The sequence below is a fragment of the Theileria orientalis genome, chromosome 4, assembly GCF_000740895.1.
Source record: "Theileria orientalis strain Shintoku DNA, chromosome 4, complete genome".
Taxonomy (NCBI): domain Eukaryota; phylum Apicomplexa; class Aconoidasida; order Piroplasmida; family Theileriidae; genus Theileria; species Theileria orientalis.
In genome coordinates, this window is record NC_025263.1 from 559,560 (window position 1) to 583,244 (window position 23,685).

At 39.8% G+C, this 23,685-nt stretch overlaps 9 protein-coding genes across 9 annotated transcripts; 2 read left to right on the forward strand and 7 right to left on the reverse strand.

The window, feature by feature from the left end:
* Positions 1-886: 886 nt before the first annotated feature.
* TOT_040000262 (conserved hypothetical protein) lies at positions 887-3,730 on the reverse strand (the record flags this gene model as incomplete). The annotated part of the gene is made up of 1 exon (XM_009693888.1): positions 887-3,730. One exon carries the CDS (start codon positions 3,728-3,730, stop codon positions 887-889), a length of 2,844 nt encoding a protein of 947 aa, XP_009692183.1.
* Positions 3,731-4,931: 1,201 nt separating this feature from the next.
* TOT_040000263 (conserved hypothetical protein) lies at positions 4,932-6,482 on the reverse strand (the record flags this gene model as incomplete). The annotated part of the gene is made up of 1 exon (XM_009693889.1): positions 4,932-6,482. The coding sequence occupies one exon, from the start codon at positions 6,480-6,482 to the stop codon at positions 4,932-4,934; it is 1,551 nt and encodes a 516-aa protein (XP_009692184.1).
* Positions 6,483-7,586: 1,104 nt separating this feature from the next.
* Positions 7,587-8,978, reverse strand: TOT_040000933 (conserved hypothetical protein; the record flags this gene model as incomplete). Its single annotated transcript, XM_009693890.1, has 1 exon — positions 7,587-8,978. One exon carries the CDS (start codon positions 8,976-8,978, stop codon positions 7,587-7,589), a length of 1,392 nt encoding a protein of 463 aa, XP_009692185.1.
* Positions 8,979-9,910: 932 nt separating this feature from the next.
* Positions 9,911-12,421, forward strand: TOT_040000265 (conserved hypothetical protein; the record flags this gene model as incomplete). Its single annotated transcript, XM_009693891.1, has 10 exons — positions 9,911-10,217; positions 10,293-10,437; positions 10,467-10,840; positions 10,900-11,003; positions 11,036-11,102; positions 11,171-11,256; positions 11,287-11,853; positions 11,938-11,998; positions 12,033-12,213; positions 12,334-12,421. The coding sequence occupies 10 exons, from the start codon at positions 9,911-9,913 to the stop codon at positions 12,419-12,421; spliced, it is 1,980 nt and encodes a 659-aa protein (XP_009692186.1).
* A 708-nt stretch (positions 12,422-13,129) lies between these two features.
* On the reverse strand, positions 13,130-14,551 carry TOT_040000266 (conserved hypothetical protein; the record flags this gene model as incomplete). The annotated part of the gene is made up of 1 exon (XM_009693892.1): positions 13,130-14,551. The coding sequence occupies one exon, from the start codon at positions 14,549-14,551 to the stop codon at positions 13,130-13,132; it is 1,422 nt and encodes a 473-aa protein (XP_009692187.1).
* Positions 14,552-15,164: 613 nt separating this feature from the next.
* On the reverse strand, positions 15,165-16,948 carry TOT_040000267 (conserved hypothetical protein; the record flags this gene model as incomplete). The annotated part of the gene is made up of 3 exons (XM_009693893.1): positions 15,165-15,408; positions 15,429-16,457; positions 16,767-16,948. 3 exons carry the CDS (start codon positions 16,946-16,948, stop codon positions 15,165-15,167), a joined length of 1,455 nt encoding a protein of 484 aa, XP_009692188.1.
* A 233-nt stretch (positions 16,949-17,181) lies between these two features.
* Positions 17,182-18,669, reverse strand: TOT_040000268 (conserved hypothetical protein; the record flags this gene model as incomplete). The annotated part of the gene is made up of 1 exon (XM_009693894.1): positions 17,182-18,669. One exon carries the CDS (start codon positions 18,667-18,669, stop codon positions 17,182-17,184), a length of 1,488 nt encoding a protein of 495 aa, XP_009692189.1.
* A 409-nt stretch (positions 18,670-19,078) lies between these two features.
* Positions 19,079-20,671, reverse strand: TOT_040000269 (conserved hypothetical protein; the record flags this gene model as incomplete). Its single annotated transcript, XM_009693895.1, has 2 exons — positions 19,079-19,174; positions 19,292-20,671. The coding sequence occupies 2 exons, from the start codon at positions 20,669-20,671 to the stop codon at positions 19,079-19,081; spliced, it is 1,476 nt and encodes a 491-aa protein (XP_009692190.1).
* Positions 20,672-21,315: 644 nt separating this feature from the next.
* TOT_040000270 (DEAD-box family helicase) lies at positions 21,316-23,647 on the forward strand (the record flags this gene model as incomplete). Its single annotated transcript, XM_009693896.1, has 3 exons — positions 21,316-21,613; positions 21,643-22,513; positions 22,627-23,647. The coding sequence occupies 3 exons, from the start codon at positions 21,316-21,318 to the stop codon at positions 23,645-23,647; spliced, it is 2,190 nt and encodes a 729-aa protein (XP_009692191.1).
* Between the last annotated feature and the right edge of the window lie 38 nt (positions 23,648-23,685).

A 23,685-nucleotide genomic window follows, 5' to 3' on the forward strand; every position in this document is an offset into this window, starting at 1 on the left:
AAAGAGCTCTCCGAGGCCCTGGAAGCGTCAGATTCCTTAGGTGGGGCATCGACTTGAATCCTGAAACGATTTAGAAGTTATTTTTTATAGATAAATACCCGACCTTCTTGGTTTCGTTTTGTTAAGGATGTTTTATCGAGATTCCTTATTATAATTATTTTTTGATATCATAACAATTGACCCTGTTCTTATGTGCACAACGTTTTAGAGGTCAATGATTTATTGTGATAAACTAGTCGCCTAATATGCGATACATTTAGATCATTTGGAGAAATTTATGTTATTTAGTTTGTACCAAATTAGAAGATTCCCTTTACCCTTTTCCAACCGCCGATAGTCAAATTTGAGGTTGATTAAGTTCTCTATAAATAGAGTAAAACCTTTCGTTTTTGGTAAAGTAACCCTCTACTATCTTACACAACATTCTTGCTTCAGTTATTTTGTATTTTTGGCTTTTTATTGAAGTTTCGTTGTTTATTGTGTCATAATTCATTACTCTGGCCTTTCTGTTATTTAATAATATTTATATCTTCCATATCTTCTGTATTTCTAAAATTGACCTCAATTTTATTTTATTTAGACATAATTTTACCGAGGACATTAGTTTGGCTGCTCTTGGCAGGTGTTGAGTAATCGTATATTATTAAATAAGCAAGCCCCTTGTGATGTGCTTAAATTGAGTTGAACCCCTGTAAAAATAAAATCGGCTCGATATTCACTGTAACGACAATCCTTAGTTTTCGTATACTGTACAATATTCCAAAATTTTAAAAGAAGCGCACATATACTTATCTTTTGTCAAGGATTATAAAATTGGCATCATTAGAACTGTGAATTTAATGAATTAACTAACTTTAAGGTAAATATATGATGTAAAAGGACTAAATTATAAGTAGCGCCATAAATTAGTTACAGTGTCGGCTAAAAGCTCCTTGAATGATGATTTAAAGCCAGCTTTCAGCCACAAAAGAAGGCATGAGCTGCCAGGATTCTGTTGAATGGGAAGGTTCGGGAATCGGAACCCCAAATTCACCTTAGCCTCAGTTTTTATGGCCAGTTTGCAAACAAAGAAACGGAAAATTATGGCTCCCAAGTGATAGGTGAGGAGGTACGGCACGTTGCCGAGGACGTCGCCAGACTGATAGTGGACGTAATTGGCAACGCAAACGTAGCTCAGCTGCTTCAAAATAGAGCCCAAAACCAATAAGGATACAGTTACCAATAAAACTTTGGACTCTGAACTGAAGAAGGCCCTTATGCTCAGAAAGTTGGTGTTCAGGGCAGTGATTGCGCCCACTAAGGTGACCACAAGAGGCCCAGCCATTATCCAGAAAATGTTGTAGGTTTTGTGCCAACTTCGGAATTCGACGGCGAGTCGATCTATGATTAATACGAGAATTGAACCGTAAATTTCAATGACTGCAGCCAGCAGAATCATGTCGTTCTTGTAGATTTGCATAAAGGTAAAGGGCAAAATTGCCGGAAATAAAAAGTCCTTTATCAGCGAAGCCACGAAGAACATGAGAAGAGGAGAAATGACCTCAGACTTGTTCTTTGCGAAAATCGTCCTCATCTCCTCCTTGGTTTTTAACAGCTTGACTGTGTCTTTCTTCTGGACGAAGTGTATGTGTTTTAGGGCGTTGAACAGAACGTTCTGATCGTACCTCAAATTGTCCGTGAGGCCCCTGTATACTTCATTGAACCTGCTGTCCATTTGAATCACCTTAGTCTCACAGTCGTGAATCGACTCGAGGCATTTGATTTTATCTTCCTCTTTCACACCGTCAAAGCTCTTGACTACGTTATAGGTTTTTACAATACTATCAGCCAAACCCCCAAGATCAATGACAATGCGATCCAGCTTCAAATCTAGCCTATCAGTTTTAAAAGTGGGTCTTATGAATACAGGTTTAAGCATAGACTTAGTCGACTTTGGTTTTTTAACAGTAGTACCAGGATTTGAGGTTCCCGTCGCTTGAGTAGACCCAGATTCTGGACTTACTGCTATAGTTCCTTTTGGACCGGAAGTTGAGGTCCTTTCAGTTGGAGTTGAGGATCTTACAGTTGCTGTTGTGCTTAATTCAGATATAGTAGAAGGCAATTCAGATCCAGCTGCAATTGATTCAGTTCCTATCAAAGACGATTCAGTCTCTGTAATAGCTTTTTCAGTTTCTGCTATAGTTGGTTCGCTTGATTGTGTAGATTTTGCTGTCGTTGTACCTTCAGTGGTTGTACCTTCAGTGATTGTACCTTCAGTGATTGTAGCTTTGGTTGTACCTTCAGTGATTGTAGTTTCAGTGGTTAGTGTTTCCTCATTCTTAGGTGAATTGGTGACAATTTTGACTTCTTGACCTGAACCATGGTCAGTTGGTTCAGTTCCACTTCCTGACACTTGAAGATCAACTTCAGTCGGAGTTACGCCACTTAGTTCATCATCGTATGCAGACCCACTTTCGCCACTGTATGCCTCGGTTGTTTGTGCTGGAGTAGTTTTAAGATCAAACGAACTAAGTTGCGGAGGCATCAAACCACTCTTCGGCCCCTGTGGCGTTGGCCTTGGACTGGCTGAGCCAAGTGCCTTTGCAGGCGCAGCGGCTAGCTTAGGTGTTCCCTGTAAAGAGTAGTCATAATTAATAGGTGACCTGAATTTGAACATGAAATTGTTCTTAGCAGAGTCTAAATGTGTTTTCATTCCGTCCCAGCTCTTTTTAACAATCTTGAATCGTGTCAGCTGCTGGAACGTCTTAGTTTTTACAGAAACCTTTATATCATAAAGGCTTTTGTCTCTGAGTTGATTAGTAAACTCAATATAGTATAAAAGTTCCTTTACCTTATCTTTTAACTCCTTTAGTATCGAATCCATGATTTCGGTCTCATTTGTTATCCCCTTCAGGTTTTTAAGTTTTTTCACATCCCCAAATAAACCTGAGACATCCTGGTCGAGAGTTTTCAACAGTGAGGTGTAATAATAAACGTAGCTTGGATTCCTTTTAATGTCCATCATAATTAACTCGAAGGTGTCCACACACGATTTGATCTTATCAATGGTTTCTTTATAGGATGGAGTGAATTTATGATTGGAATCATAGAAGTAATGAGCCCCTAAATATACACAAGAAATGGCTAAAGATATCCATCCATGAACCTTGAACATCACCAGGGGTCTTCTTCGAAAAAGGTAATTGATTGGCCTCTGAAGAAAAAAGGCAAACGAAACAGAAATTGAAGTACTTAACAGTGCAATGGCCATAAACTGTGTAACGAGCCCCAAAAACGAAGTAAGAAAAAACCCAGTACAAAAGGCATCAAAATTAAAAAGGACGTACATCTTCGATAGGGATATATCCGAGTAGATGAAAAACATGTTTAACATTCGCATAGAAAACAAAAGCCCGCATCCAAGCATAGTATAATTGTATATTTGTGAAGGGAAGCTTACTACTATCACATACTGTAGTAACGAACCGAATATCATGGAGATGGATTTGCTAGAAAATAGCTTCGAGAGAAATATGCCCAGGTTGTGAACAGGTATATCGTACATGTAGAAAAATTGGGGAACTAGAGCATCAATCTGGTTCATAAACAAGTAAGTGGCGAATATAACAAAGCCAACCACCAGTTCAATGAATGCCTCCTTCCCGTTATAATAATCAAGTAAAGATTCTTGGTCTTCGTCCATTTTATCTTTAGAGCTTGAAACCTGGCTGCTTCTATACTTGTGATTCATTTAAATTACAATAGATCTGAAAAAAATGAAATGTGAAAACATAATTCATCAATTTACTATAGAAAAGAGGTTGATCAAATACAAGTAAAACGTAAACACAGTAGTAAATTAACTAGAAAATATTGGATCTTTTTCTATACACTTGATAGGTTATAAATAAGACGCAATTTAATAAAATTAATAACGTTAAAAGGCTCATTTTAGAATTGAGATGGGGGTCCAGATGTGTATCAATAAAGATACTACTACGTACTTTATTTTACTTTTTTTATCAAGAAAGAAAGGGATCTGGCCTATTACTTCTTGATCTTACAGTTTCTTTGATCACTGACTTGTTTGCTTATGCTATTAGCCCTTTGGAAAATTTGTTCATTATCACAAAGCAAATAAGACATGCTTTTACATTACGATTCAGGTCGCCTGGTATCCTTTAACCATAGAGTTTATTGTTTTTGATGCATTCCAATGCAACGCGAGAACTGTGAATCGTCCTTAAATATTAGTACCACAGTGTTGATCAAAACTGTGATATAACATCAATTGAGTATTCCAGTTAACAGTACACACACCGCCATACAAACCCTGGAATTTTTTAAAGACTATTGTGTTTTTATAATTTAGGTTTGATATTTGGCTTTAAAAATCCAAAAAACTGAAAAATAAAACGCAAACGACGATGTTTTATAAAATGACAATTATGTACACTTAAATCAAATTTTTTCCTATTAAAATAGTTTTTGTTTAAAAATATTGGTGAGAAATATTAGAATAAATACATTTTATAAAATATAGAATACACAGTTTTGTTGTCAGAAATCGTTTTTCTGGTGAGTAGTGAAACCCCTTTCCTCCACAGATCTCACTTTTACATTTTAAATATGAATTGATTTATAATATAAAATATTGTCTTTTTTTATAAAAAATATAATTTTTAGTTTTGTTTGAATTAATTGTGTTGGTTGTTGATATGCTTTGTACCCTGTTGAAAACTTATACATTTATCTACCCTTATATTATTTTTGATTTTATACTATTAACTCATGTATAACACAGTTTTATGGGTTTTTCAATTTTTCAGGGAGAATGTAGTTAACACACGGTACCTGTGAATACAATTGTGTATGAATTTAGATATTTAATGTAAATATAAATTTTAGGAAATTTATACAAAATTTATAATATCCATTGTGTGTAACAGATATTACAAATATTTTTCTATGTCCATTCTCAGGTCACTGATTGTATCTTTAACTGCTCTTCCGAATGTGTTTCTAATGAAATACCAAGCCAGATTATGTTTGCTCATTTTATGATTTGGTCTGAACTTAGGGAGATGATATCCTAAACTGACTCTTGTGTCGTTGTACCCTACCGATAGTTTGTCATAAGTAAATATGCAAGTAATCGCAACAATGTTTTGGAGAGTAATGACGCCCAAACTCGCTTCATCTCCCGCCTTGTAAACATAGTTGGATACTCCAACGAAGCTTAGAGAGTCCATAATTGTGAAACAGTAGATTAAAACGATTGTAGCAATCATCACCCTCCACTTTGAGTTTATAAACAACTTTGCGAAGCGATTGCGAGAGTGAATCGACATGAGAGTCAGGATAAAAATTGAGAGCTGGGGAAGTGCGAGTAGCCAGAATGCATCTTTAGCCGGATACCATACCGTTCTGAACCTCTCGTTGTATTCGCAGGGTATAAATACCGACAACGAACCCAGTATGAAGAAGAGCGGTATGATGAGGTTTATGAGATGCGCCTTGTCTCTTTCTAACAGTGCGTAGGGAATCAGACCTGGACACAGGAAGAACTTGAAGGCGGCCGCGACCACGAACATCATGAATGGTGAGAATGCCCTTCCTAGGTGACCCCAAAATCCTATGTTGCTAACCCCGTTATCTTGTGTTGGGGTAGCCTGAAGTGATGAGGATGATTGTTGACCTTGGGTTTGTGAATTTGCCAGTTCGTCTGCCGGTTGTTTGTCGGTCTCGTCTGTGCTCACATATTTAAAACTGAACAGAAAGAGGTACCACAGCAACAATCCCATTGTGGTGATTATTGAGGTTAGTATTGCCATGACCTTCACGTTCAACATGGGATTGTTGAAGAGGAAGAAGTCGATGATCTTCTGCGATAGAAACACAAACATTCCCGACGCGAACACTGACAGGTTGGTTGACGTTGAGTACTCAGGCACCAGTGAGAAGAAGGCCATCTGAAATAGCCCGTGGAAAAACGCTTCCAGGTTTAAAGTCTGGTAGGCTCGGAGTGATGTTTTCTTACATCTGTAAAGGACGAAAACGTATCCGATTCTAGTCAGCGTTATCAGGAGGATCGAGATGCAACTGAAAACCTTTCGACCGTACTTGTTGGAGCCACTGGCCAAATAGATGATATATTCGACCAAAGACCCAACTGACATGAGGACAACCCTGACGCTCGAGAGCTTATCCAGATATATTCCGATATTGTGCGGTGGGATGTTGAACGCCACTGCAAAGTGCCTTGAATTTACATCTATCTGGTGAATTATGATGTAAACGTTTAAAAAGACAAACATGACGATGAGCGACGGTATCAATCTGCCTGGCTTGTCTCTCCCACGAGAATCCTTGTCCCTATACTCTTTTGCTACTCTAGTTTTCTTTATCACCCTGACTGGCTGGCGAGCTTCTTTCTGTTTTTCTGGATCAGAACAACTTGACTCATCACCATCCTTCGGTTTGTAAAATATGCAAACTACCATTCTAGAGTTGTTAGGACGAAGGTATTTTACAAATCATCTTTATAATAATTTGCGATTTTTGCGATTAAGTCCAGAAGTTATAAATTAAATCAAAAACGCATCGTGATATACGAAACGGGTGTCATTTAAAATTGCGATTATTGTACTATTTAAATCTTTGTGCTACATTTGTGCTACAGTCTCTTTTTCGACTGAGTTTTCTCAGGCAGCGTTTGTGCCAACTATTAAAATAGTTATATTTACAGGCTATAAAACTACAAAACCGACCTTTAAAACCATATATACACAAAAATAATTGTGTAAATATAAAGTCAAAACATTTTAAATGTGTGATATCGGTTAATTTATATGGTCTTAATGGATTTTAAAACATAGAGATAAGTTTTATGGGATATAATACTTAAAATTAAAGATTGATGTTATGACAAAAATAAAAGTTCAAATTAAAAATTCTATGGTACAAAGAATTATATATTGATTTCATAGAGCAACCTACAAATATTTAAACACAATATATGGTCAAATTACAACTCTTTGATCCATATTCTGTACAAAACAACGTTACAGTTGCCAAATGTTTGATTGCCTCTTCAATTCAATATACAATTGAAAAAAACTGCCTTTGTTTCAATAAATCGATCAAAATATAATACAAAAATTCATTTTAAAAATTATATTTAAAATATTTAATTGTTATTATATTTTTTGCCAAATTGTGATGCCGACCAACTCAATGACAATTATACACAATTTAAATTATTTATTTTTATTTTGTATTTTTTTCAACAATTTTGTTCATTTGTTATTTTTTATTTGTTCTTTAAATACTTAATTATTCACTAATACCTTTGTTTCACTCGTTTTTGTTTGATTTTTTGTTGAGTTAGGATTCTTTGATTACTTATTTAGATAGGGTTTTATTTTTGATTTTTCTACTTATTATTTATTTAAAGATTATGCTGATATTTTTTAAATTTTTTATTTTTATTTAAAATTATATAAAATAGATTATATGTTATACATGGTTTAGTTTTTTTGTCAACTCCTTAGTTTACAGTTAAATTTTAATAAATAATAAATTTGCAAATTGATAATAAAATTATTTTACAAATATTTTTCTATGTCCATTCTCAGGTCACTGATTGTATCTTTAACTGCTCTTCCGAATGTGTTTCTAATGAAATACCAAGCCAGATTATGTTTGCTCATTTTATGATTTGGTCTGAACTTAGGGAGATGATATCCTAAACTGACTCTTGTGTCGTTGTACCCTACCGATAGTTTAGAGAACATAAACCTGTAGACCAGGGACATTATATTGTGGTATGTTATTAGGCCCTGGCTCCCCTTTTTATCTTGCGACTTGTAGTACACGTAGTCTGCCACTCCAACAAAACCCATTGGGCACATAATACAGTATGAACCCATCATACACAATGTCAGTATCAAAACTCGTAGTCTTGATCCCCGTATTGGCAGTGTGAGTGGTTTTCTTGTATGGATTGTCATAAGGGACAGTATGAGGGACACGAGGTTCGGAATTACCAGTAACCAGCATACATTGTGAATTCCACTCCAGTATCTGAAACTCGGAATGTACTCGTGTACGAAATATATCGCAAATGACCCAGATACTAAAACGAGAGTTACGATGAGGTTAATAAAGTGAGACTTATCCCTCTCGAGCAGAGCGTACGGCAGGACACCTGGGTACAGGAAATCCTTAAACAAGGACGAAGTGCCGAACAGCATTAACTGCGAACTTGCGTTCCTAAAGTGGCTCCAAAGATCTAGTTTCCTCGCACCGACGACAGTCGGTGTTATACTTGATGGACCTGTCCGGGCTATTGAATTCGTTTCTCTGACACGTTTTCGTTCATTAGTGGACTGGTCGATGTGAAACAGATAGTAGTACCATACAAAAATCGCTGCCGTGCTGCTCAGCGTGCAAATCCAGCTAACCGTCTTTACATTCCGGAGTGGCTTGTGGTACGATATACAATCGGTGATCCTCTGAATGACAAACATAAACAACCCTGAGATCCTAGCTGACAGGTCAGTGACTGACGTGTGTTGTGGAGCTATCGCTAGTATCGACATTTGAAAGCACCCGTGTAATAGGCCTTCTGCGTTTAAAATAATGTAGGCGTGTAGTGACAATTTCTTTGAAGTGTGCAGGAAAATAGCGAATATGAACCTGGTGGTAACCAACACAGAGATTGAAAAGATGCTAAAATACTTACGCACCTTATCGTCTAACGACGATGTCAGGTATATTGAGTATTCCAGCAGTGATCCCAATCCCAGCAGGAAGCACCTTTGACTGTATAGTTTGTCGAAATAGATGCCGATGTTGTGTACTGGTATGTCAAACGCTACTGCCATGTGCCTTGAACTAACACTGATCTGATATGTGACAAAGTACACGTTAAGGTATACAAATCCCACCAGGAACGCCTCTAGCGTTTTTGTTCTATGATTATCATTCGATTGCAAAGCTCGGCCTCTCATATCAGCCGTTTTATATAACTATACTTTCCTATTCCATTTCATTTAAGTTATTTGTTATAATACTGTTTATTTTACAATTTCAATGGTCTCATATTGGAATCTTGAGTTACACCTTTATTATTTCTAAAGGTAAACGTAAACTGTTGTACAAAATTGCGATATATAGTACACTGTGACTGTGTTAATATGTTAAATTGGAGAGACAGCCATTGATAAGTCTTTAAATTGCTTCAATTTAAGTTAAAACTGCATTTTAAGTGTGCTATGTGCGATTAAAAGAATCAAAACTACATTTATTATTTGTGAAAACGATTTTAACCATTTATATTTTAAATGGCCAAAATCTTATAATAAGATTAAGATTTTTTGAAATTAAAAGGAATTAGCAAAAATATATTTGATTTTCTATGTTTTTTCAAGTGTATATGATACAACAGTGATTTTATATACTTTTAATGATCCACGACTTTTAAAATATTACGTCTACATTATAATTTTAAATATATAACATCTGGGTCAATATATTTCAAATTAGTTTACAAATATCTGTGTAATACTAAAAAGTATTCTCACATGGTGGAAGGTTGGAATCTTCTTATATTTATGAATAAAAAATGACGATTTGTAAATATATTTTGTAGATTTTCGTTTTTTTCGTCTAATATTGAATTAGATACTTACAAATAACCTTGAACTCAAAATGTAGAGTGCCGTAAATGTTTATCTTTAATGTTATATATTTACTAATTCTGAAAATTGCAACCCATAGAATCTTCTGTTTTTATTTTATAATCACTCCTTTGTTATCCGTTAACAATATTAGTGGCCTCTACAGGGCTAATATTAATAATATTAGACGAGTTAGTACTTTTATAAATTCACACTTGTTAAACAATTTAAGTGACAACACATTTTATATGAAATACAATAAATATAAAAAGAACACAAGGAAAAATAGTTCACTTTCTTCTTTATCAGATTACGCCCATAATATAAAGAAGAAAATGGGCCCTAAATCTACGTCCCGTTGGGGTCGGAAACTGGATAAGGAATCCACTCACAACTTTGGAAATATCACAGGAAACGAGGATATAGGAGGTTGTAATCCAGAATATAAGTTCCCTGAATCGTTTTTCGATGAGCAGGATGACGGTTACTTCTGGCCACCAATGTCAGCGGTGAAGAAAACAGGCGATTTGTACAGAACTTTAAGGGGCAAGGAAGGTATGTTATGGTTGATTAGTGTGTATGGAGGTTCTGAAGTCAAGACCAATGTCCGCGTGCTAACTGGCTTTTTAGGGGCTCCTTACGGCAATTACAAGTCTCTGTTAGGGGAGTGGACCATAGAGAAGGGGACGATAGCAGTCACCTTCGACAGAATACAGTCGGATCCATTTGCACCTCCGTCCAACGTTAGGGTGAGGGTGTCGCAAAATGAAGCTATGTAAGTCCTTGCTGAAACAATGCTATTAGGTTTCCTCACGACCTCATTGTGCCGAAAATAAGAAATGTGGCCTCCCGAGACTACATAGCAAGGGGAATAAGCCAATATTTGAATAATGTGGAGAGTGGACAGGCATTTAAAAACTTTGGTAAAAAAAAGGGCTTCCACATAACAACGCCGTCTCAGTATGTCTTGGACCGAAAGTCGGTGATTTTAACACCTGAGTTTGTCGAGGCGAGGCTGTACGTGGATATGCCAGCACACGGACGCAGAATTGACGGAAGACAAGCAGCTAGGCTGTTTGACGAGGTTTTGCCGAAGATATGTAAAAATCTCATGTATTTTGAGTCGTACGAAAAAGGAAAATTTTACAAACACGTAGAATGTATAGAGGACCAGCAAAGTATCACATATAAGCTTATATTGCATAAATCCTTTTAAAAATTCACGGCAATTCATTAGGTTTGAGAAACTCGTTGGAAAGGTTGGGACTGGTTGCTTTTGTGGCCAATGGATCAATTTTGCCAAGGCTTAGTGGGACGAGTGATAAACCTATGAAGTCGCCTGTATGTTTACCAGTATTAATTTTTACATGAAGGACGTAAAAGTATTCAAATCGCCTAAAAACCTTGAGGTGACAATTAAAACGCCAAATAGAGGAGACGGTAAGTATTTTTTGTATTTGTTAATATCCATAGTGTCCCTTCTGAGGCAATTTAAAAGTAATATTTAGTGGTTGGCATGGGAATTAAGGCTGGAGTATCCGTGATCGTTGGAGGAGGATACCACGGAAAGACCACGCTGCTTGAGTCCCTTCAGGTATGGATTGAACTAGACCATTGTTTTCAGCTGGGCGTGTATAATAAGGTGCCTGGGGATGGAAGGGAGTTTGTGGTGACGTCCCCGAACTGCGTGAAGATAAGAGCTGAGGACGGTAGGAGCGTAAATAGGTTGGACATATCCACGTTCATTGGAAACCTTCCAAACGCCAAGAGCTGTACCGACTTTAGCACCAAAGACGCCTCGGGATCAACGTCGCAGGCAGCTGGGATCATGGAATCCCTCGAGATGGGCGCAGACCTCCTGCTGATAGATGAGGACATTTCAGCCTCAAACTTCATGTACAGAGACCAGCTGATGGACGAGCTTGTTTCCAAGGACAAGGAGCCAATCACGCCCTTTTTATCCCTAGTTAGGCCGTTTTACGACAAGTTGAAGGTCTCGACGATCCTGGTATCGGGGTCCTGTGGCCTTTTTACGACGCAGGCGGACCTGGTGCTGCAAATGGACGAGTACGAGTGCCTGGACGTGACTGAAAGGTCAAAGCAATTATCCTCAAACCATGGAGCAGATTCACTGCCAAAGGTAAGTTTTGAAATCTGTGCTTTGTCTGCTTTTTCCGTATTGTTTGATAGTGTGCTTTCAAAATCCCTATTCCGAATCTCAGCATATTCACTTTTTGAGAGTTTACATTTTGATTTGAAAATTGATTAAAATCAGATAAATCTTGACTCATTGAAGCTGTTCAACGGTACAATAAAGTCGAGGTTGATTGGGAAAGGTATAACAATTAGGAATTTTACTTAATTTTTTAGCAACCTTTGCTAGGTCGGACAGGAAGGTTAAACAGCGCGGCCTGGACCGGATTTCGTATGGCGTAGACGACATCGACCTCAGATTAGTTGAGCAGCTGGTGGAGGTGGGACAAACCTGTACAATAACAAACATCTTGATGTACCTTGAGGACCTGTATAGGGGTCCTCAGGAGCCAAAGAGGTACTTAGTCGCAATCTTTTCATGTTACGAGTATTTTTTGTGAACATCTTTTACGATTATTGACAACGCATCTACACTCATAGAAACGTTGGGGATCAGTTATAATTGTTATTTTTTTAGGACTCTTCGTGAACTTTTGGAAGATCTGTACCAAAAATGGAATACCAGTACCCGTAAGTTGAAAGTTTTTTCAACCTGGTTATTCTAGAGGTCGGATTCACTGGTCTAGACCAGGTGAATGGGTTTAGGCACTTCCCAGCGGTAAGTTAGTGCATTTTAGGCTGTCTTTAGGGCGATTGTTCGATGCCGAGGATATTCGAAGTACGTGTGGTCCCTATTATGGTTCTGTAGGTGGCCGCCGCCATCAACCGGATGCGAGCCCTCTCGGTGGCCGGCTTCGTCGAGTCCGAGTACAGGCCTCAGAATAAATATAACCTTGATGTCTAATGGGCCTCTGTCTTTGTGTATATTTTTATTAGACATTACGCTAATACCTACCGATAGCTCCCTTTTAACTGGTGTTGCTTCCTCTTATTCCTCCCTGCCGAAAGTGCGCGTTAACTCTTCTGGATACTTAGCCCCGCTGTCCCGTGTACTCTGGTGTGGTTTGAGGCCCATTTAAAAGCGTTAAATCGTGTCTACTTGCCCTTTTTGCCTCTTATTTTGGTGTTGGCCCGCCTAACAGTGTTTAAACTTCCGTTTGTGGTACCTCCCTTCAGGCCCCTTTTGCACATGGTAACGTATTTTCATTCAACCCAATGTGTATTTACTACCCTTATTATCTTTTTAATTGTTGTAGCATCGGTTAGTGTGATTCGTTAGAGACGTAACTAAATATTGGTAGCTAACATATAGTGGTGGAGCTCCGACGAAGATTAATTATATTTAGCATGTATGTGTACTTTTAAGAGTGGGATTAGATGTACTCCTTGATGTTCAGTCTGAATTCGTTCACAAAGTCCCTGAATCCGTATTTAAATGAGGACGTAAACCAGAAGAACAGTCTGGGGAGAATATTGAGTGAGGGGTCGGGTTGCAACTCGTATGATGAGCGCATCACGTTGTAACCCACTGAGACCTTGTAGGCTGTGAAGCCCACAATGTACGTAAAAAACAGATTAGTCGAGATCACCTTAAGTCCTCTTTCCAGCACTTTCCCCAGGTGCCTTACGTTCGACACGACACCTACAAACCCGAGCGTTTCAACCATCGGGTGAAAGAAGAAGAACATCACCGCCATGATCAGCACTGCGTTCTGTGAGTTGTATATTGCTGCGCCCACTGCCGTCGTTGTGTGCAGCGCCACGAAGGTCAGTATGAACACTACGAACGGCGGTATTGCGCATACCCAGAAGGCGTGCCAGTGCCACGTCCACTTCGTGTTCATCGACTCTATATTTTTCTTAAGGATGTGGATGACTAAGCATCCCGCCACACCCATCGGGATTCCTGCCATGTTGATCTTGTGGCACTTGTCTCTCTCCAGCAACGCGTAGGGCAGCAGCCCTGGCGAGATCATGTTGTTCATTATCAGCGTCGCCACTGACATCAGTATCGGCGATATGCAGTTTCTGACATGCGTCAGGAAGGCTGGCTCTGTGCTTTCCTCCAAACCCTCCTCACCCTCGTTTCCCTGCGCGTTAACTATGTTGAAGTACTGCATACTTCTGGTTTCCACCATTTCTACTGAGTCATTTTCCTTATTAGCGTACCTGCCCTTGGAGAAGCAGTAGTAGTACCACAGGCACATGGATATGAACGAGAGTGTGAAGAGGACTGAGAAGTGTATTCTCAGCATCAGCATGGGTTTGTGATAAATTGTGAAATCCATGATGAGCTGTATGAAGAACACTGTGATTTTAGATATCCTAACACATAGTGATAGTAGCGATGCGAACTCCGGTGTTAAAGCGTAGAATGATATTTGGAACAGGCCCACGAACAGGGCCTCCACTACGTAGAAGTTGTATATGTGGAAGGCGGGGTTTTTTGACGTGAATATGATGATCATTGCGCAGAACCTGGCGACCATGATCAGTGTGGAGAAGATGAGTGTTGGTACTATGTTTTTTTCCGAGATGAACCATTTGAGTATGTACGTTCCTAGCGATCCGAACAGTATGAGAAATCCTCTAAAACCGAACAGTTTCGTGAAGTATATTCCTGTTGTGGCCTCCGGTATACGAAAGGCCACTGCCATGTGCCGTGAGCTAATGTTTGCGACATGGTTTGAGAAGAGAATCATAAACGCCACGAATCCTGCGCTATATTCATATGTCCATGATTTGTTACTCAACTCTCTTAATGAACTAAAAACTCTGCTGTTTTTAAAATCCATTTAATGATTTATAAATCTTTCGTTCGTGTCTAATTGAAATTACTTTTATTTTATGTTTTATTGTTAATACACTCATAGTGCCTTTTACATCTATTATTACATGGAGAGGATATTTATTATTTTACAATAGCTATTTTTGCCTAAGTTTTAGCAATATGACAATTAAAAAGTATAAAAAAGCGCTAGCAACACATATAAATCTACTAAGCTGATATAATCCTGGGGTTATATAAATTGGACTATATGAATAATCCTATGCGTTCTCTTTTCGACTTGGGCTCATCTCCAGTCGATTTGGAGAATTTAATACTTTCATTTTGGTGCTGGTTTCTTTCTTTTTCAGATATTTTTTTCTTGTTAACTGCTTGTTACGTCTACCATTTTTAAAAACCCCAATTTCCTTTATCATTCCTGTTTAACTCCTTCTTAACTACTTTTTTGTTTAAAAACTTCTTCCATTTTTTAGTTTGATAATTAATAATATAATAAATGGGCCAGTGTGTGCATACTAATTCTTCCTATATATACATAACACAGCTCAGAAACTTTTCCTTTCAATTTATGAGGTAGCTTAACTCTTTAATAATTAATATATTAATTTTATGTGTAATATTTATTTTAATTTATGATCCTCTGACACCCGTTTTTCCTTTTTTATTAAATTTCTGCACGAGTTGCTTAACAAGTATTCATGTAAAATTGCTCTTCCTTCCTTGGTTTTGCACACATACACCTCTCTTACTTTGATTGGGCTATTTTGTGAGTTCCCGTACCTGTATTTATATGTTTTGTCCGAGTTTTGGATTTTTGGGGGAAGCTTGCGATTGCATGAATGTTTTAAGTATTTTTGTAGTTGACTTTAGCATATTATATGTACTCCCGTATGTTCATCTTAAAGTCGTTTATGAAATCGTCGAACCCCTTTACGAACGTTTCCCTCACAATGTAGGTGTAGAGGTGCTCCCGGCTCATTCGATGGGTTGGGCGGAACTTCGGCAGGTGGTATCCCAGGCCAATTCGCGTGACGTTGTAGCCGACTGATATTTTGTAGAAGATGAAGTGTATGATCTCTGCCAGGAGCTGGTTCGTCGACACCATCTTCTTTCCCCTTTCCCTCACCTCGTTGCAGTGCTTGACGTTGGAGACCACGCCCAGGTACCCTGCGGCCTCTATGAGTGAGTGGCAGAAATGGAACACCACTGCCATGGCGAGCACTGCGTTCCTGTTGTTGATTATTTTCGACCTCGCCGCGCTCGAGCGTGGGTGCATCGAGTCCAGTGTCGTGTAGAATATGACTGCCGGCGGTATCGCCAGGAGCCACAGGAGGTGCCAGTACCACTCCCACCTTTTGTTGATCGAGTCTACGTTTTTCTTCAGGGCGTGCACTATGGACGTTCCCATCAGTCCCATGGGCGTTATGACCATGTTGATGATGTGCGACTTGTCCCTTTCGAGCAGCCCGTACGGCAGGAGCCCTGGGAACAGAATGTTCTTCATCATCATTGTCACGATGGACATCATGAGCGGCGAGAACGAGTTGCCCAGGTGCGTCCAGAAACTCGGCTCTGTCTCTTTTATCTTCTCTTCCGTCGACTCTGAGGGGTTCTCCACGTCCTGGTTCGCCTGCTGCCCCGAGGTTGAGAGGCACTCGGTGTCGTTTGTCTTTTGGGACACCATTTCGGTCGCCTCCGTAAGCTTGGGGATGCTTTTGGCCTTCGATTTCTTGTGTGCTTCCCTATTGTATCTACTGATGCAAAAATAAAACCACAAAGCTGTGCTTATGAGTGACAGTAAGTAGGCCAGCCAGTAGTGTATCTTCACGATGAGCAGCGGCTTATCGTAGATTAACAGGTCCATTACTAACTGTAGGAGGAATATCCACAGCCTCGATATCTTGAAGCATAGGCTTATGGCTGACACGTAGTCCGCCGTCAGCGGGTAGAACGTCATCTGGAACAGACCCACGCACATTGCATCAAGTATCAAAACATTGTAGACATACAGCGCTCTATTCTTGTCCATGTGCAGAAAAACGAGAAAAACAGTCCTAGATATAAGCATCAGTGAGGAGACCAACAGCGTCAGCACGATGTTGTCCTCTCTGATGAACAGCTTGATGAGATACGTCATTATTGAGGCTGCCACGGAAACCAGTCCCCTGGCGCCAAACAACTTGGTAAAGTAGATTCCCGTTGTATCTGGTGGTATTTTAAACGCCACTGCCATGTGTCTTGAAATTATTGAGGCAATTTGGATATACATATACAGCGTCAAGGCCATAAACCCAGTGATGACCTCACCGCCTCCATGCCCTCCGATGGACTTATCTAGCTTATTTATTGCATTGTGTAAAATGGAAGTTTGATTTGTAGCTGCGTTCGTTTGGTTATTAGTCATTTTTCAACTATTTTTGTTGATTTACAATTTTAGTGTAATTATGAACATGTGAATTAGCTATTTGTGGTTTCTATGGTACACATTTTAGTTCTAATTTACTACAATGGGTTTTAGATTAACACAGGTATATTCTACATTGTTGTGATTGAAGATTAGAAATTTTTTAGGAGCCTTCCACCTGGCCCTCCGTCGGGTATGGAATAAATAATGTGTATTATTCATGGCATTAAACATTAAATGTAATCTTTAATGTTCATTCCAAACTCGTTAACGAAGTCCTTAAATCCTTCAATAAGCGATGAAGATATCCAAAACCCTATTTTGGTTGCGACTGAGGCATCCCCTGCTGGGTGGTCCTGCGGTACCGACCTCGTAACGTTGTATCCCACTGAGAACTTGTAGAAGATGAATGATATGATTATTCCAGAAAGTTGGTTTGTCATTATGACTTTGAGCCCCTTTTCGAAGAACCTTCCACAGTATTTGACGTTGGAGACCACGCCCAGGTACCCTGCGGATTCCACTATGGTATGGCATAGGAAAAATATGGTCGACAACACTAAAACATTGCCCTTTGAGCCCTTGATATTCAAGCTTGTCGGATTCTTTCCGTGCAAGGCGGCAAAGGTCAAGAAGAAGACCACGGTCGGGGGGACGACAAGGAGCCAGAATAGGTGCCAGTACCACTTCCACTTCCTGTTTATAGACTGGTTTCTCTTTTTTAAAACATGAATGAGTATACACCCGATTAGGGCCACGGGGGTCCTGTACATGTTCACTGCGTGTGCGTCGTCCCTTTCCAGAAGAGAATACGGGAGTATGCCAGGATAGAGAATGTTCTTCATGGTCAACGTCACGAGGCACATGAAGAAGGGGGACAGGCAGTTGATAAAGTGCCTCAAAAAGCCAGGCTCTGTCTCCTTTAACTTTTCGGGGTCGGGATCCGAGGAGTACCGCCTCTTTACGAAATCCTTGATTGAGTCCTTCCTCTTCTTAGGCTCAGGGTTTTCGTATGGCTCGTCCGTAGGCCTGTGAACGTCGTGCCTGACCTTGAATATTGAGTAGTAGAACCACAAGATCGTTGAAACCACACTTAGGGCGAGGACGTACCAAAAGTGAATTTTAATCATCAGCAGGGGCCTGTCAAAAATCACCTGGTCCATAATGAGCTGAATTAAAAAAACAGTGATCTTCGAAAGCTTAAAACAAAGAGATAAGAGCGATACATATTCCGGAGTTAGTGTGTAGAAGGTTAGTTGAAACAAACCAAGGGACAGAGCCTCCACGACAAAAAAATTGTAAATGTCCAGCGCCAAATTGGTGGAAACATAGAGATAAATTAGCAGTATGAGCCTTGACACGAGCATGAAAACACAAAACAACAAGGTGAGGAAGATATTGTCCTCGGGAACAAACCACTTGAGGGCGTAAGTGAATGATGACGCCACTAAAATGACGAGCACCCTCAAGCTGTACATTTTCGTGAAGTATAACCCCGTATAATTTGGGGGAATATTAAATGCCACTGCGAAGTGTCTAGAGGAGGTGGAAACCGTCTGAAATGGAATATGCATTGTGAAGGCCATGAAACCCACAATGAATCCCAAAAGTGATATTTTACCATGAAATAACTTGAGAAACCAGACGAACGGCCTGAGACAGACGTTCGTTTTCGGAGGCTTAGGAGCCTGGGCCCTTTTGGGTCTGTGTTGCCTGTCCATGTCCCAAAAGAATGTATTTTACATATATTGCAGGTGTGCCTACATTAACAGACTGCTACATTTACAAGTAAACTATTGTACACAAGTGCGATTTTAAATGTCTACTTTACACTCCATTAGGGGATGTGTTACATATATTGTACAAATGGTTGGGCCAAAGAGTCCTACAGTGTGTGCTGTTCACAGTATTATATATATTTGTTGCCCTGCATTATATTCGAACCTTGTGTTTGATAGAGTTGAATTTTTTCGATTTTTTATGAGTTTCCTGCCTCTTTTAATCTGGGACTAGTGTCTTTTTAGTTTCACAGTTATGAGCATCACGACAAAGTGATCTTGTCCAATATTCCTCATCATTATAAATTCTATATAAGACAAATCTTGCAATACATTTCAAAAGCTTTTTTTGTTAATGCCCTTGTGTTTGTTTTTGAGGACACTTTATCGCACCTTCCTTTTTACTTGACCTTCCTCTGTCATTTTTAGTCGACTTCCTCTTTTCAACCTTTTGATAGATGCCTGGGTTGTAAAATAGTTATGTGTGTGTTAATAAATAGTAGGTAAAGTAAATTATATGATATTAAAGGTAATCCTGTATGTTTAGCCTGAAGTCTCCACAAACGTCATTATAGGCGCGCCTAAGGACGTCCCGAATCCAGAAAGTGATGCTAGACGCAGCTCCCTTCTTATAAGTAGGATAGAAAGGGGTGAGGCAGTAGTCGTACTCGACCCTAGCGCAGTTATAGCCTACCGAAAGCCTCGAAAAAAGGAAGCTGTAGAAGGTCGATACAATATAATGATAAGTTATCAGAGACTCGGAGGGGTTGATGGCCATTTGGTAGTGGTTGATGGCCATGGACTCTATGAAGCCATAAGAAAACATCAGCAACGAGGTCGTTAGAAAGACTGTCACGTGAGACCCCGAAAACTCGGTGTTAAAGAGCACTTTTCTGTGAACGGTGTAAAGTGCGTAAATGAGACTGATGAGTTGAGGAATCATGAAAATCCAAAACAGATTCCTCACCCAGTACGACTTCTTGCAAAGATCAGTGCATTCGCTATAAAAGACGAACAGGACGCAGGGGGGGACTATGGAAACAACCGGCAACACCATGTTGACGGAGTGGCACTTGCCCCTGCTCAGCACTGAGTAGGGAAGCACACCGGGGAACAGAAAGTTCCTCACCAAGGAAGCCGTCATGAACATCAGAAACACAGAGACGTTGCCGATAGAGTACTCCTTGAAGCGGCACCCGGTCCTGGGAACAACAGCTGCATGGCGCCTGTACTCGTACTTTTTAAAGTACTTGCACTTGAACTTGTTCAGATCCGTCGACACGTCCTCCTTAGTTGTCTTGGAGATTATTGATTCCTTAGGCTTGGACTCCGGATACGCTGTTTTGAAGTAGTAAATGTAGAAAAACCACAAACAAGCTGCGATAAGCGTGATAACGAAGGAAATCCAGCACTGGACCCTTATCATCACCAGAGGCCTGTGTTTTAGACACAAATCCAAAAGGGCCTGAATTACGAAAACCACGAAGCGCCCTAAGTCGACAAATATCGACCGTACGAACAGGTATCTCCAGATGGTTCGGAAATGGGTCATTTGGAAAAAGCCCAAAACGAAGGCGTCAAAGTTTAAAACTTTGTACACTTCCACCGAGACGATGTAAGTGCTACTCAGGGTCATTATTAAAACCATCCGCGTGAACACCAGGAAGAGCAGTGCGATGAAGCTGCTGGTCTTCACGTTTACGCCGAGTGTGACTGCGATAAGGTAGTGGAAAAGTGCACCCAGCCCCGTCGACAGGCTGCGCGAGCTGTACAGCTTGCTGAAGTAGATGCTCGTGTTGTACAGGGGGATGTCGAGCGCCTCCGCAAAGTGCCGAGAACTGACGTCTATGAGGTGCTGAATGAAGTACGCGCTGAGGGTGACGATTCCGACGATGGAGGCGCCTACGCAGTCCCTAGGGGGAGTGAAGTCATGTAAAAGCATCATCTTACCACCCTATCATCGTCTCTTCGGGCTCATTAATCCCCCTTATATTACAATCTCCCAGATTTGTGACAATTATCTAGGAAGGTCGGTTTGTTCACCATTTAAATCCCTGATTTCGGGAATATTTGTGTATATAAATATTTTATAAGAGTACAATAAATAAAAACACAAATCGACCGAAGAATCAACAAAAAAAAGGAACATCTGTGGGGTGGCAATGGCAATAGTAACTTTTACCGTTTTCAATTATTTATAACAGTTTTAATATCCAAAAATTGATTAAAAAAATATTTAAAACGTTTTTCCAACTGATAACAGCCCTCAAAACTCCAATGTTTAAACTCCCTGTGCAAAATTCAGTTTACTTATTATTAAAACTATTGGCTCGACCTTCTGAATTGAAATACATCGAAATAAATTTATATAATATATTTGTTATTAACCGTTTGTGTTTGGGTTATCTTATTGCACAAAACACTCCATTTTAAGCCACTATGTATGTCTGGTACATGTAATCTATATATATGTATTGTAGTCTTTTAAAAACATTGTTCATTGATGAATTTTATAAATAAAAAATTGAGAAAATTATTTTTATTTTTTTTATATGATCTTGTATTTTAAATGTTAAGATTTGTTGTTAAATGTATAGAAGGCTTGCATCGTCGTTGCACAAACGAATAAACTCTAATAACTTTAAATGTAACCCGTACATCCTCAATAAAAACGTAAATGACAACAATGTGTGTGATAAAAATGCCCAGGGTGGCATGGAATCCCAGCTTAAATCGCAGATATCGCTACATCCTTCAGTTGTGTTACACCCTGCGATCCAGTACTCACTAATTTCAAATAAGATATTAAAGAATTTGAATGATATTCAGGAATCGTCGTACTTGTCGATAGTAAGCGGGAAGGACGTGACAATCCACTCTCCCATAGGTAAGATGCTGTGCAACAATTATTATCAGGGACGGGGAAGACTATCGCATACCTTTTGCCAATTTTAAATAATGTGTACCATATTCACGACATGTTGGAGAGGTTGATGGTAAAAGGTGATCTGAAACTGGCGGAATCAGAGGTTAAATTGAGGAATATGTCGCTGGGTCGGAGCAGTAGGCTAGGTCACTCGGTGCTTCCTACAACAATGAGTAACCACGTCCAAGATATGGAAGATTTGGAATCGTTTGGAAAGAACATGTTCGAAATGTACAAATCGGGGACGACAATTGATAAGCTTATCGACGTTTTATACTTAAATGAGCCGCGAAGTCTGAGGTCACTCAATATGCCAGCTATCCCTATGAAGACGTGGAAAAAGAGGTCTAAAAACTCAATTTACAGAAAAATAATGTCAAATCCACTGGGTTCAGTAAGATGCGCAGTTATTTTGGTCCCAAACAAGGACTTGATCTCACAGGTTTTATCATACATTGACAAGATTGACGTACTTGGAAGACTTTCAATACAAACACTAACGAATGTGCAGTATGACACAAGTACAGTGAAAGTAGTCGAAAATGAAAAGAGTAATGCTGATAGAGAGGCTTACAAAAACGGTTTAAAGAATGAGGAGATAGATAATGATAGATTAAGTGGTTGTTCCACTGAGACTGGCGACAAATCCATATTCTATGAGGATGAGTTGAAAATGGTAGAAAGTGTTCCGATTAAGGAGATGGGTGATATGGAGGTTGAAACCGTGGCTATGAATATGGGAAATAGAGTAAATAGGGTTAAAATTAAGTGTACGGAAGGGGACGACTATGGAATTGACGGCATTGTGCCTGAGTCAGTTCAGTACAAAAAGAGACCGTTAATAACATCGGACACCATACAGTAGGTCACTAGTTAGATAGAAACCCGGTTGCTTAAATACGAACAGCGACTGTTTGACGATGGTATTTTACCGTTTGAACCTCGTAACTTGCTTTAAACTTATGCCTTTTCAGATGGGGCTGTGTGGACATAGTGGTGAGCACTGTGCAGAGCTTCGCCTTCGAAATCATGAGCTGTAGCGCTCGGGGGATATACCCGGTGTGCGTAGTGTTTGACGAGGTGGACATGCTTTTTGAAAATAACGCAAACAGAAGCAGCATACTTGAAATAATATCGAGGCTGCGTCCAAGGCCACCCAGCTATAACCCGCTCGTTCACCTGCGTAAGAGGACTTCAAGGCCGCCGCCTCCGGTACAGATAATAAACGTGGGATCCACGATCAACTTTGGCGGTCTCCAGACCTGCGGGAGCATGATTCACGACAGATTCAGCACCAGTAAGTTGGTGTTTAGCGAACACAACCACCTCATTAGCCCTGAGCTACGTTTCGAAAGGGCGGACTCCGAAGGTAAACTGAACACCCTGGTTAAGACGATTGTGAATAACCCCGTTAAAAAAACGGTTGTTTACTGCAACTCGCTGAGCAGCTGCAAGCTCATCTACGACACCCTCAGGAAGCACGACTGGCCCGTCATGTCGTTTCACAGCAGGTCGGCTCTCGCGACCAGACTCGCCATCTTGAAGACGTTTCAGGACGACGAGCCCAGAATTTTAGTAGCGACGGACCTGATTACCCGGGGGATCAATTTGGCCGTTGACCACATCATAAACTACGACTTCCCTACGTCCTCTTCGGTTTTCTTTCACAGGATTAAGTCGCCGTCGTCAAGGGTGACCAGCATCGTCACCGATGATGCAGAGTTGCATACGCAGATAAAACACTTTTCATCCAAGAAGAAACCCATTAACCAGATTTTATCCCGGAAGCGTTCTCTGAGGAAGAAACTGGACAGGTTGAAGCTGAAAGGTGGGCCTAGGATCCACGTTTCTGAGCCGCGTGTCGAAAATAAGATCAGCGATAGGGATTTTTTCACCTCAAAGATCCAAATAAAAAACAGCGTGGATGGAGACGTAAAATATGCCAGAGTGCCACTTAAGCGGAGACTTGCGCCGCTATTTAATAATTACTCATAATTTTGTATTTTATGGCGGTCTTAAATGTGTATACATAT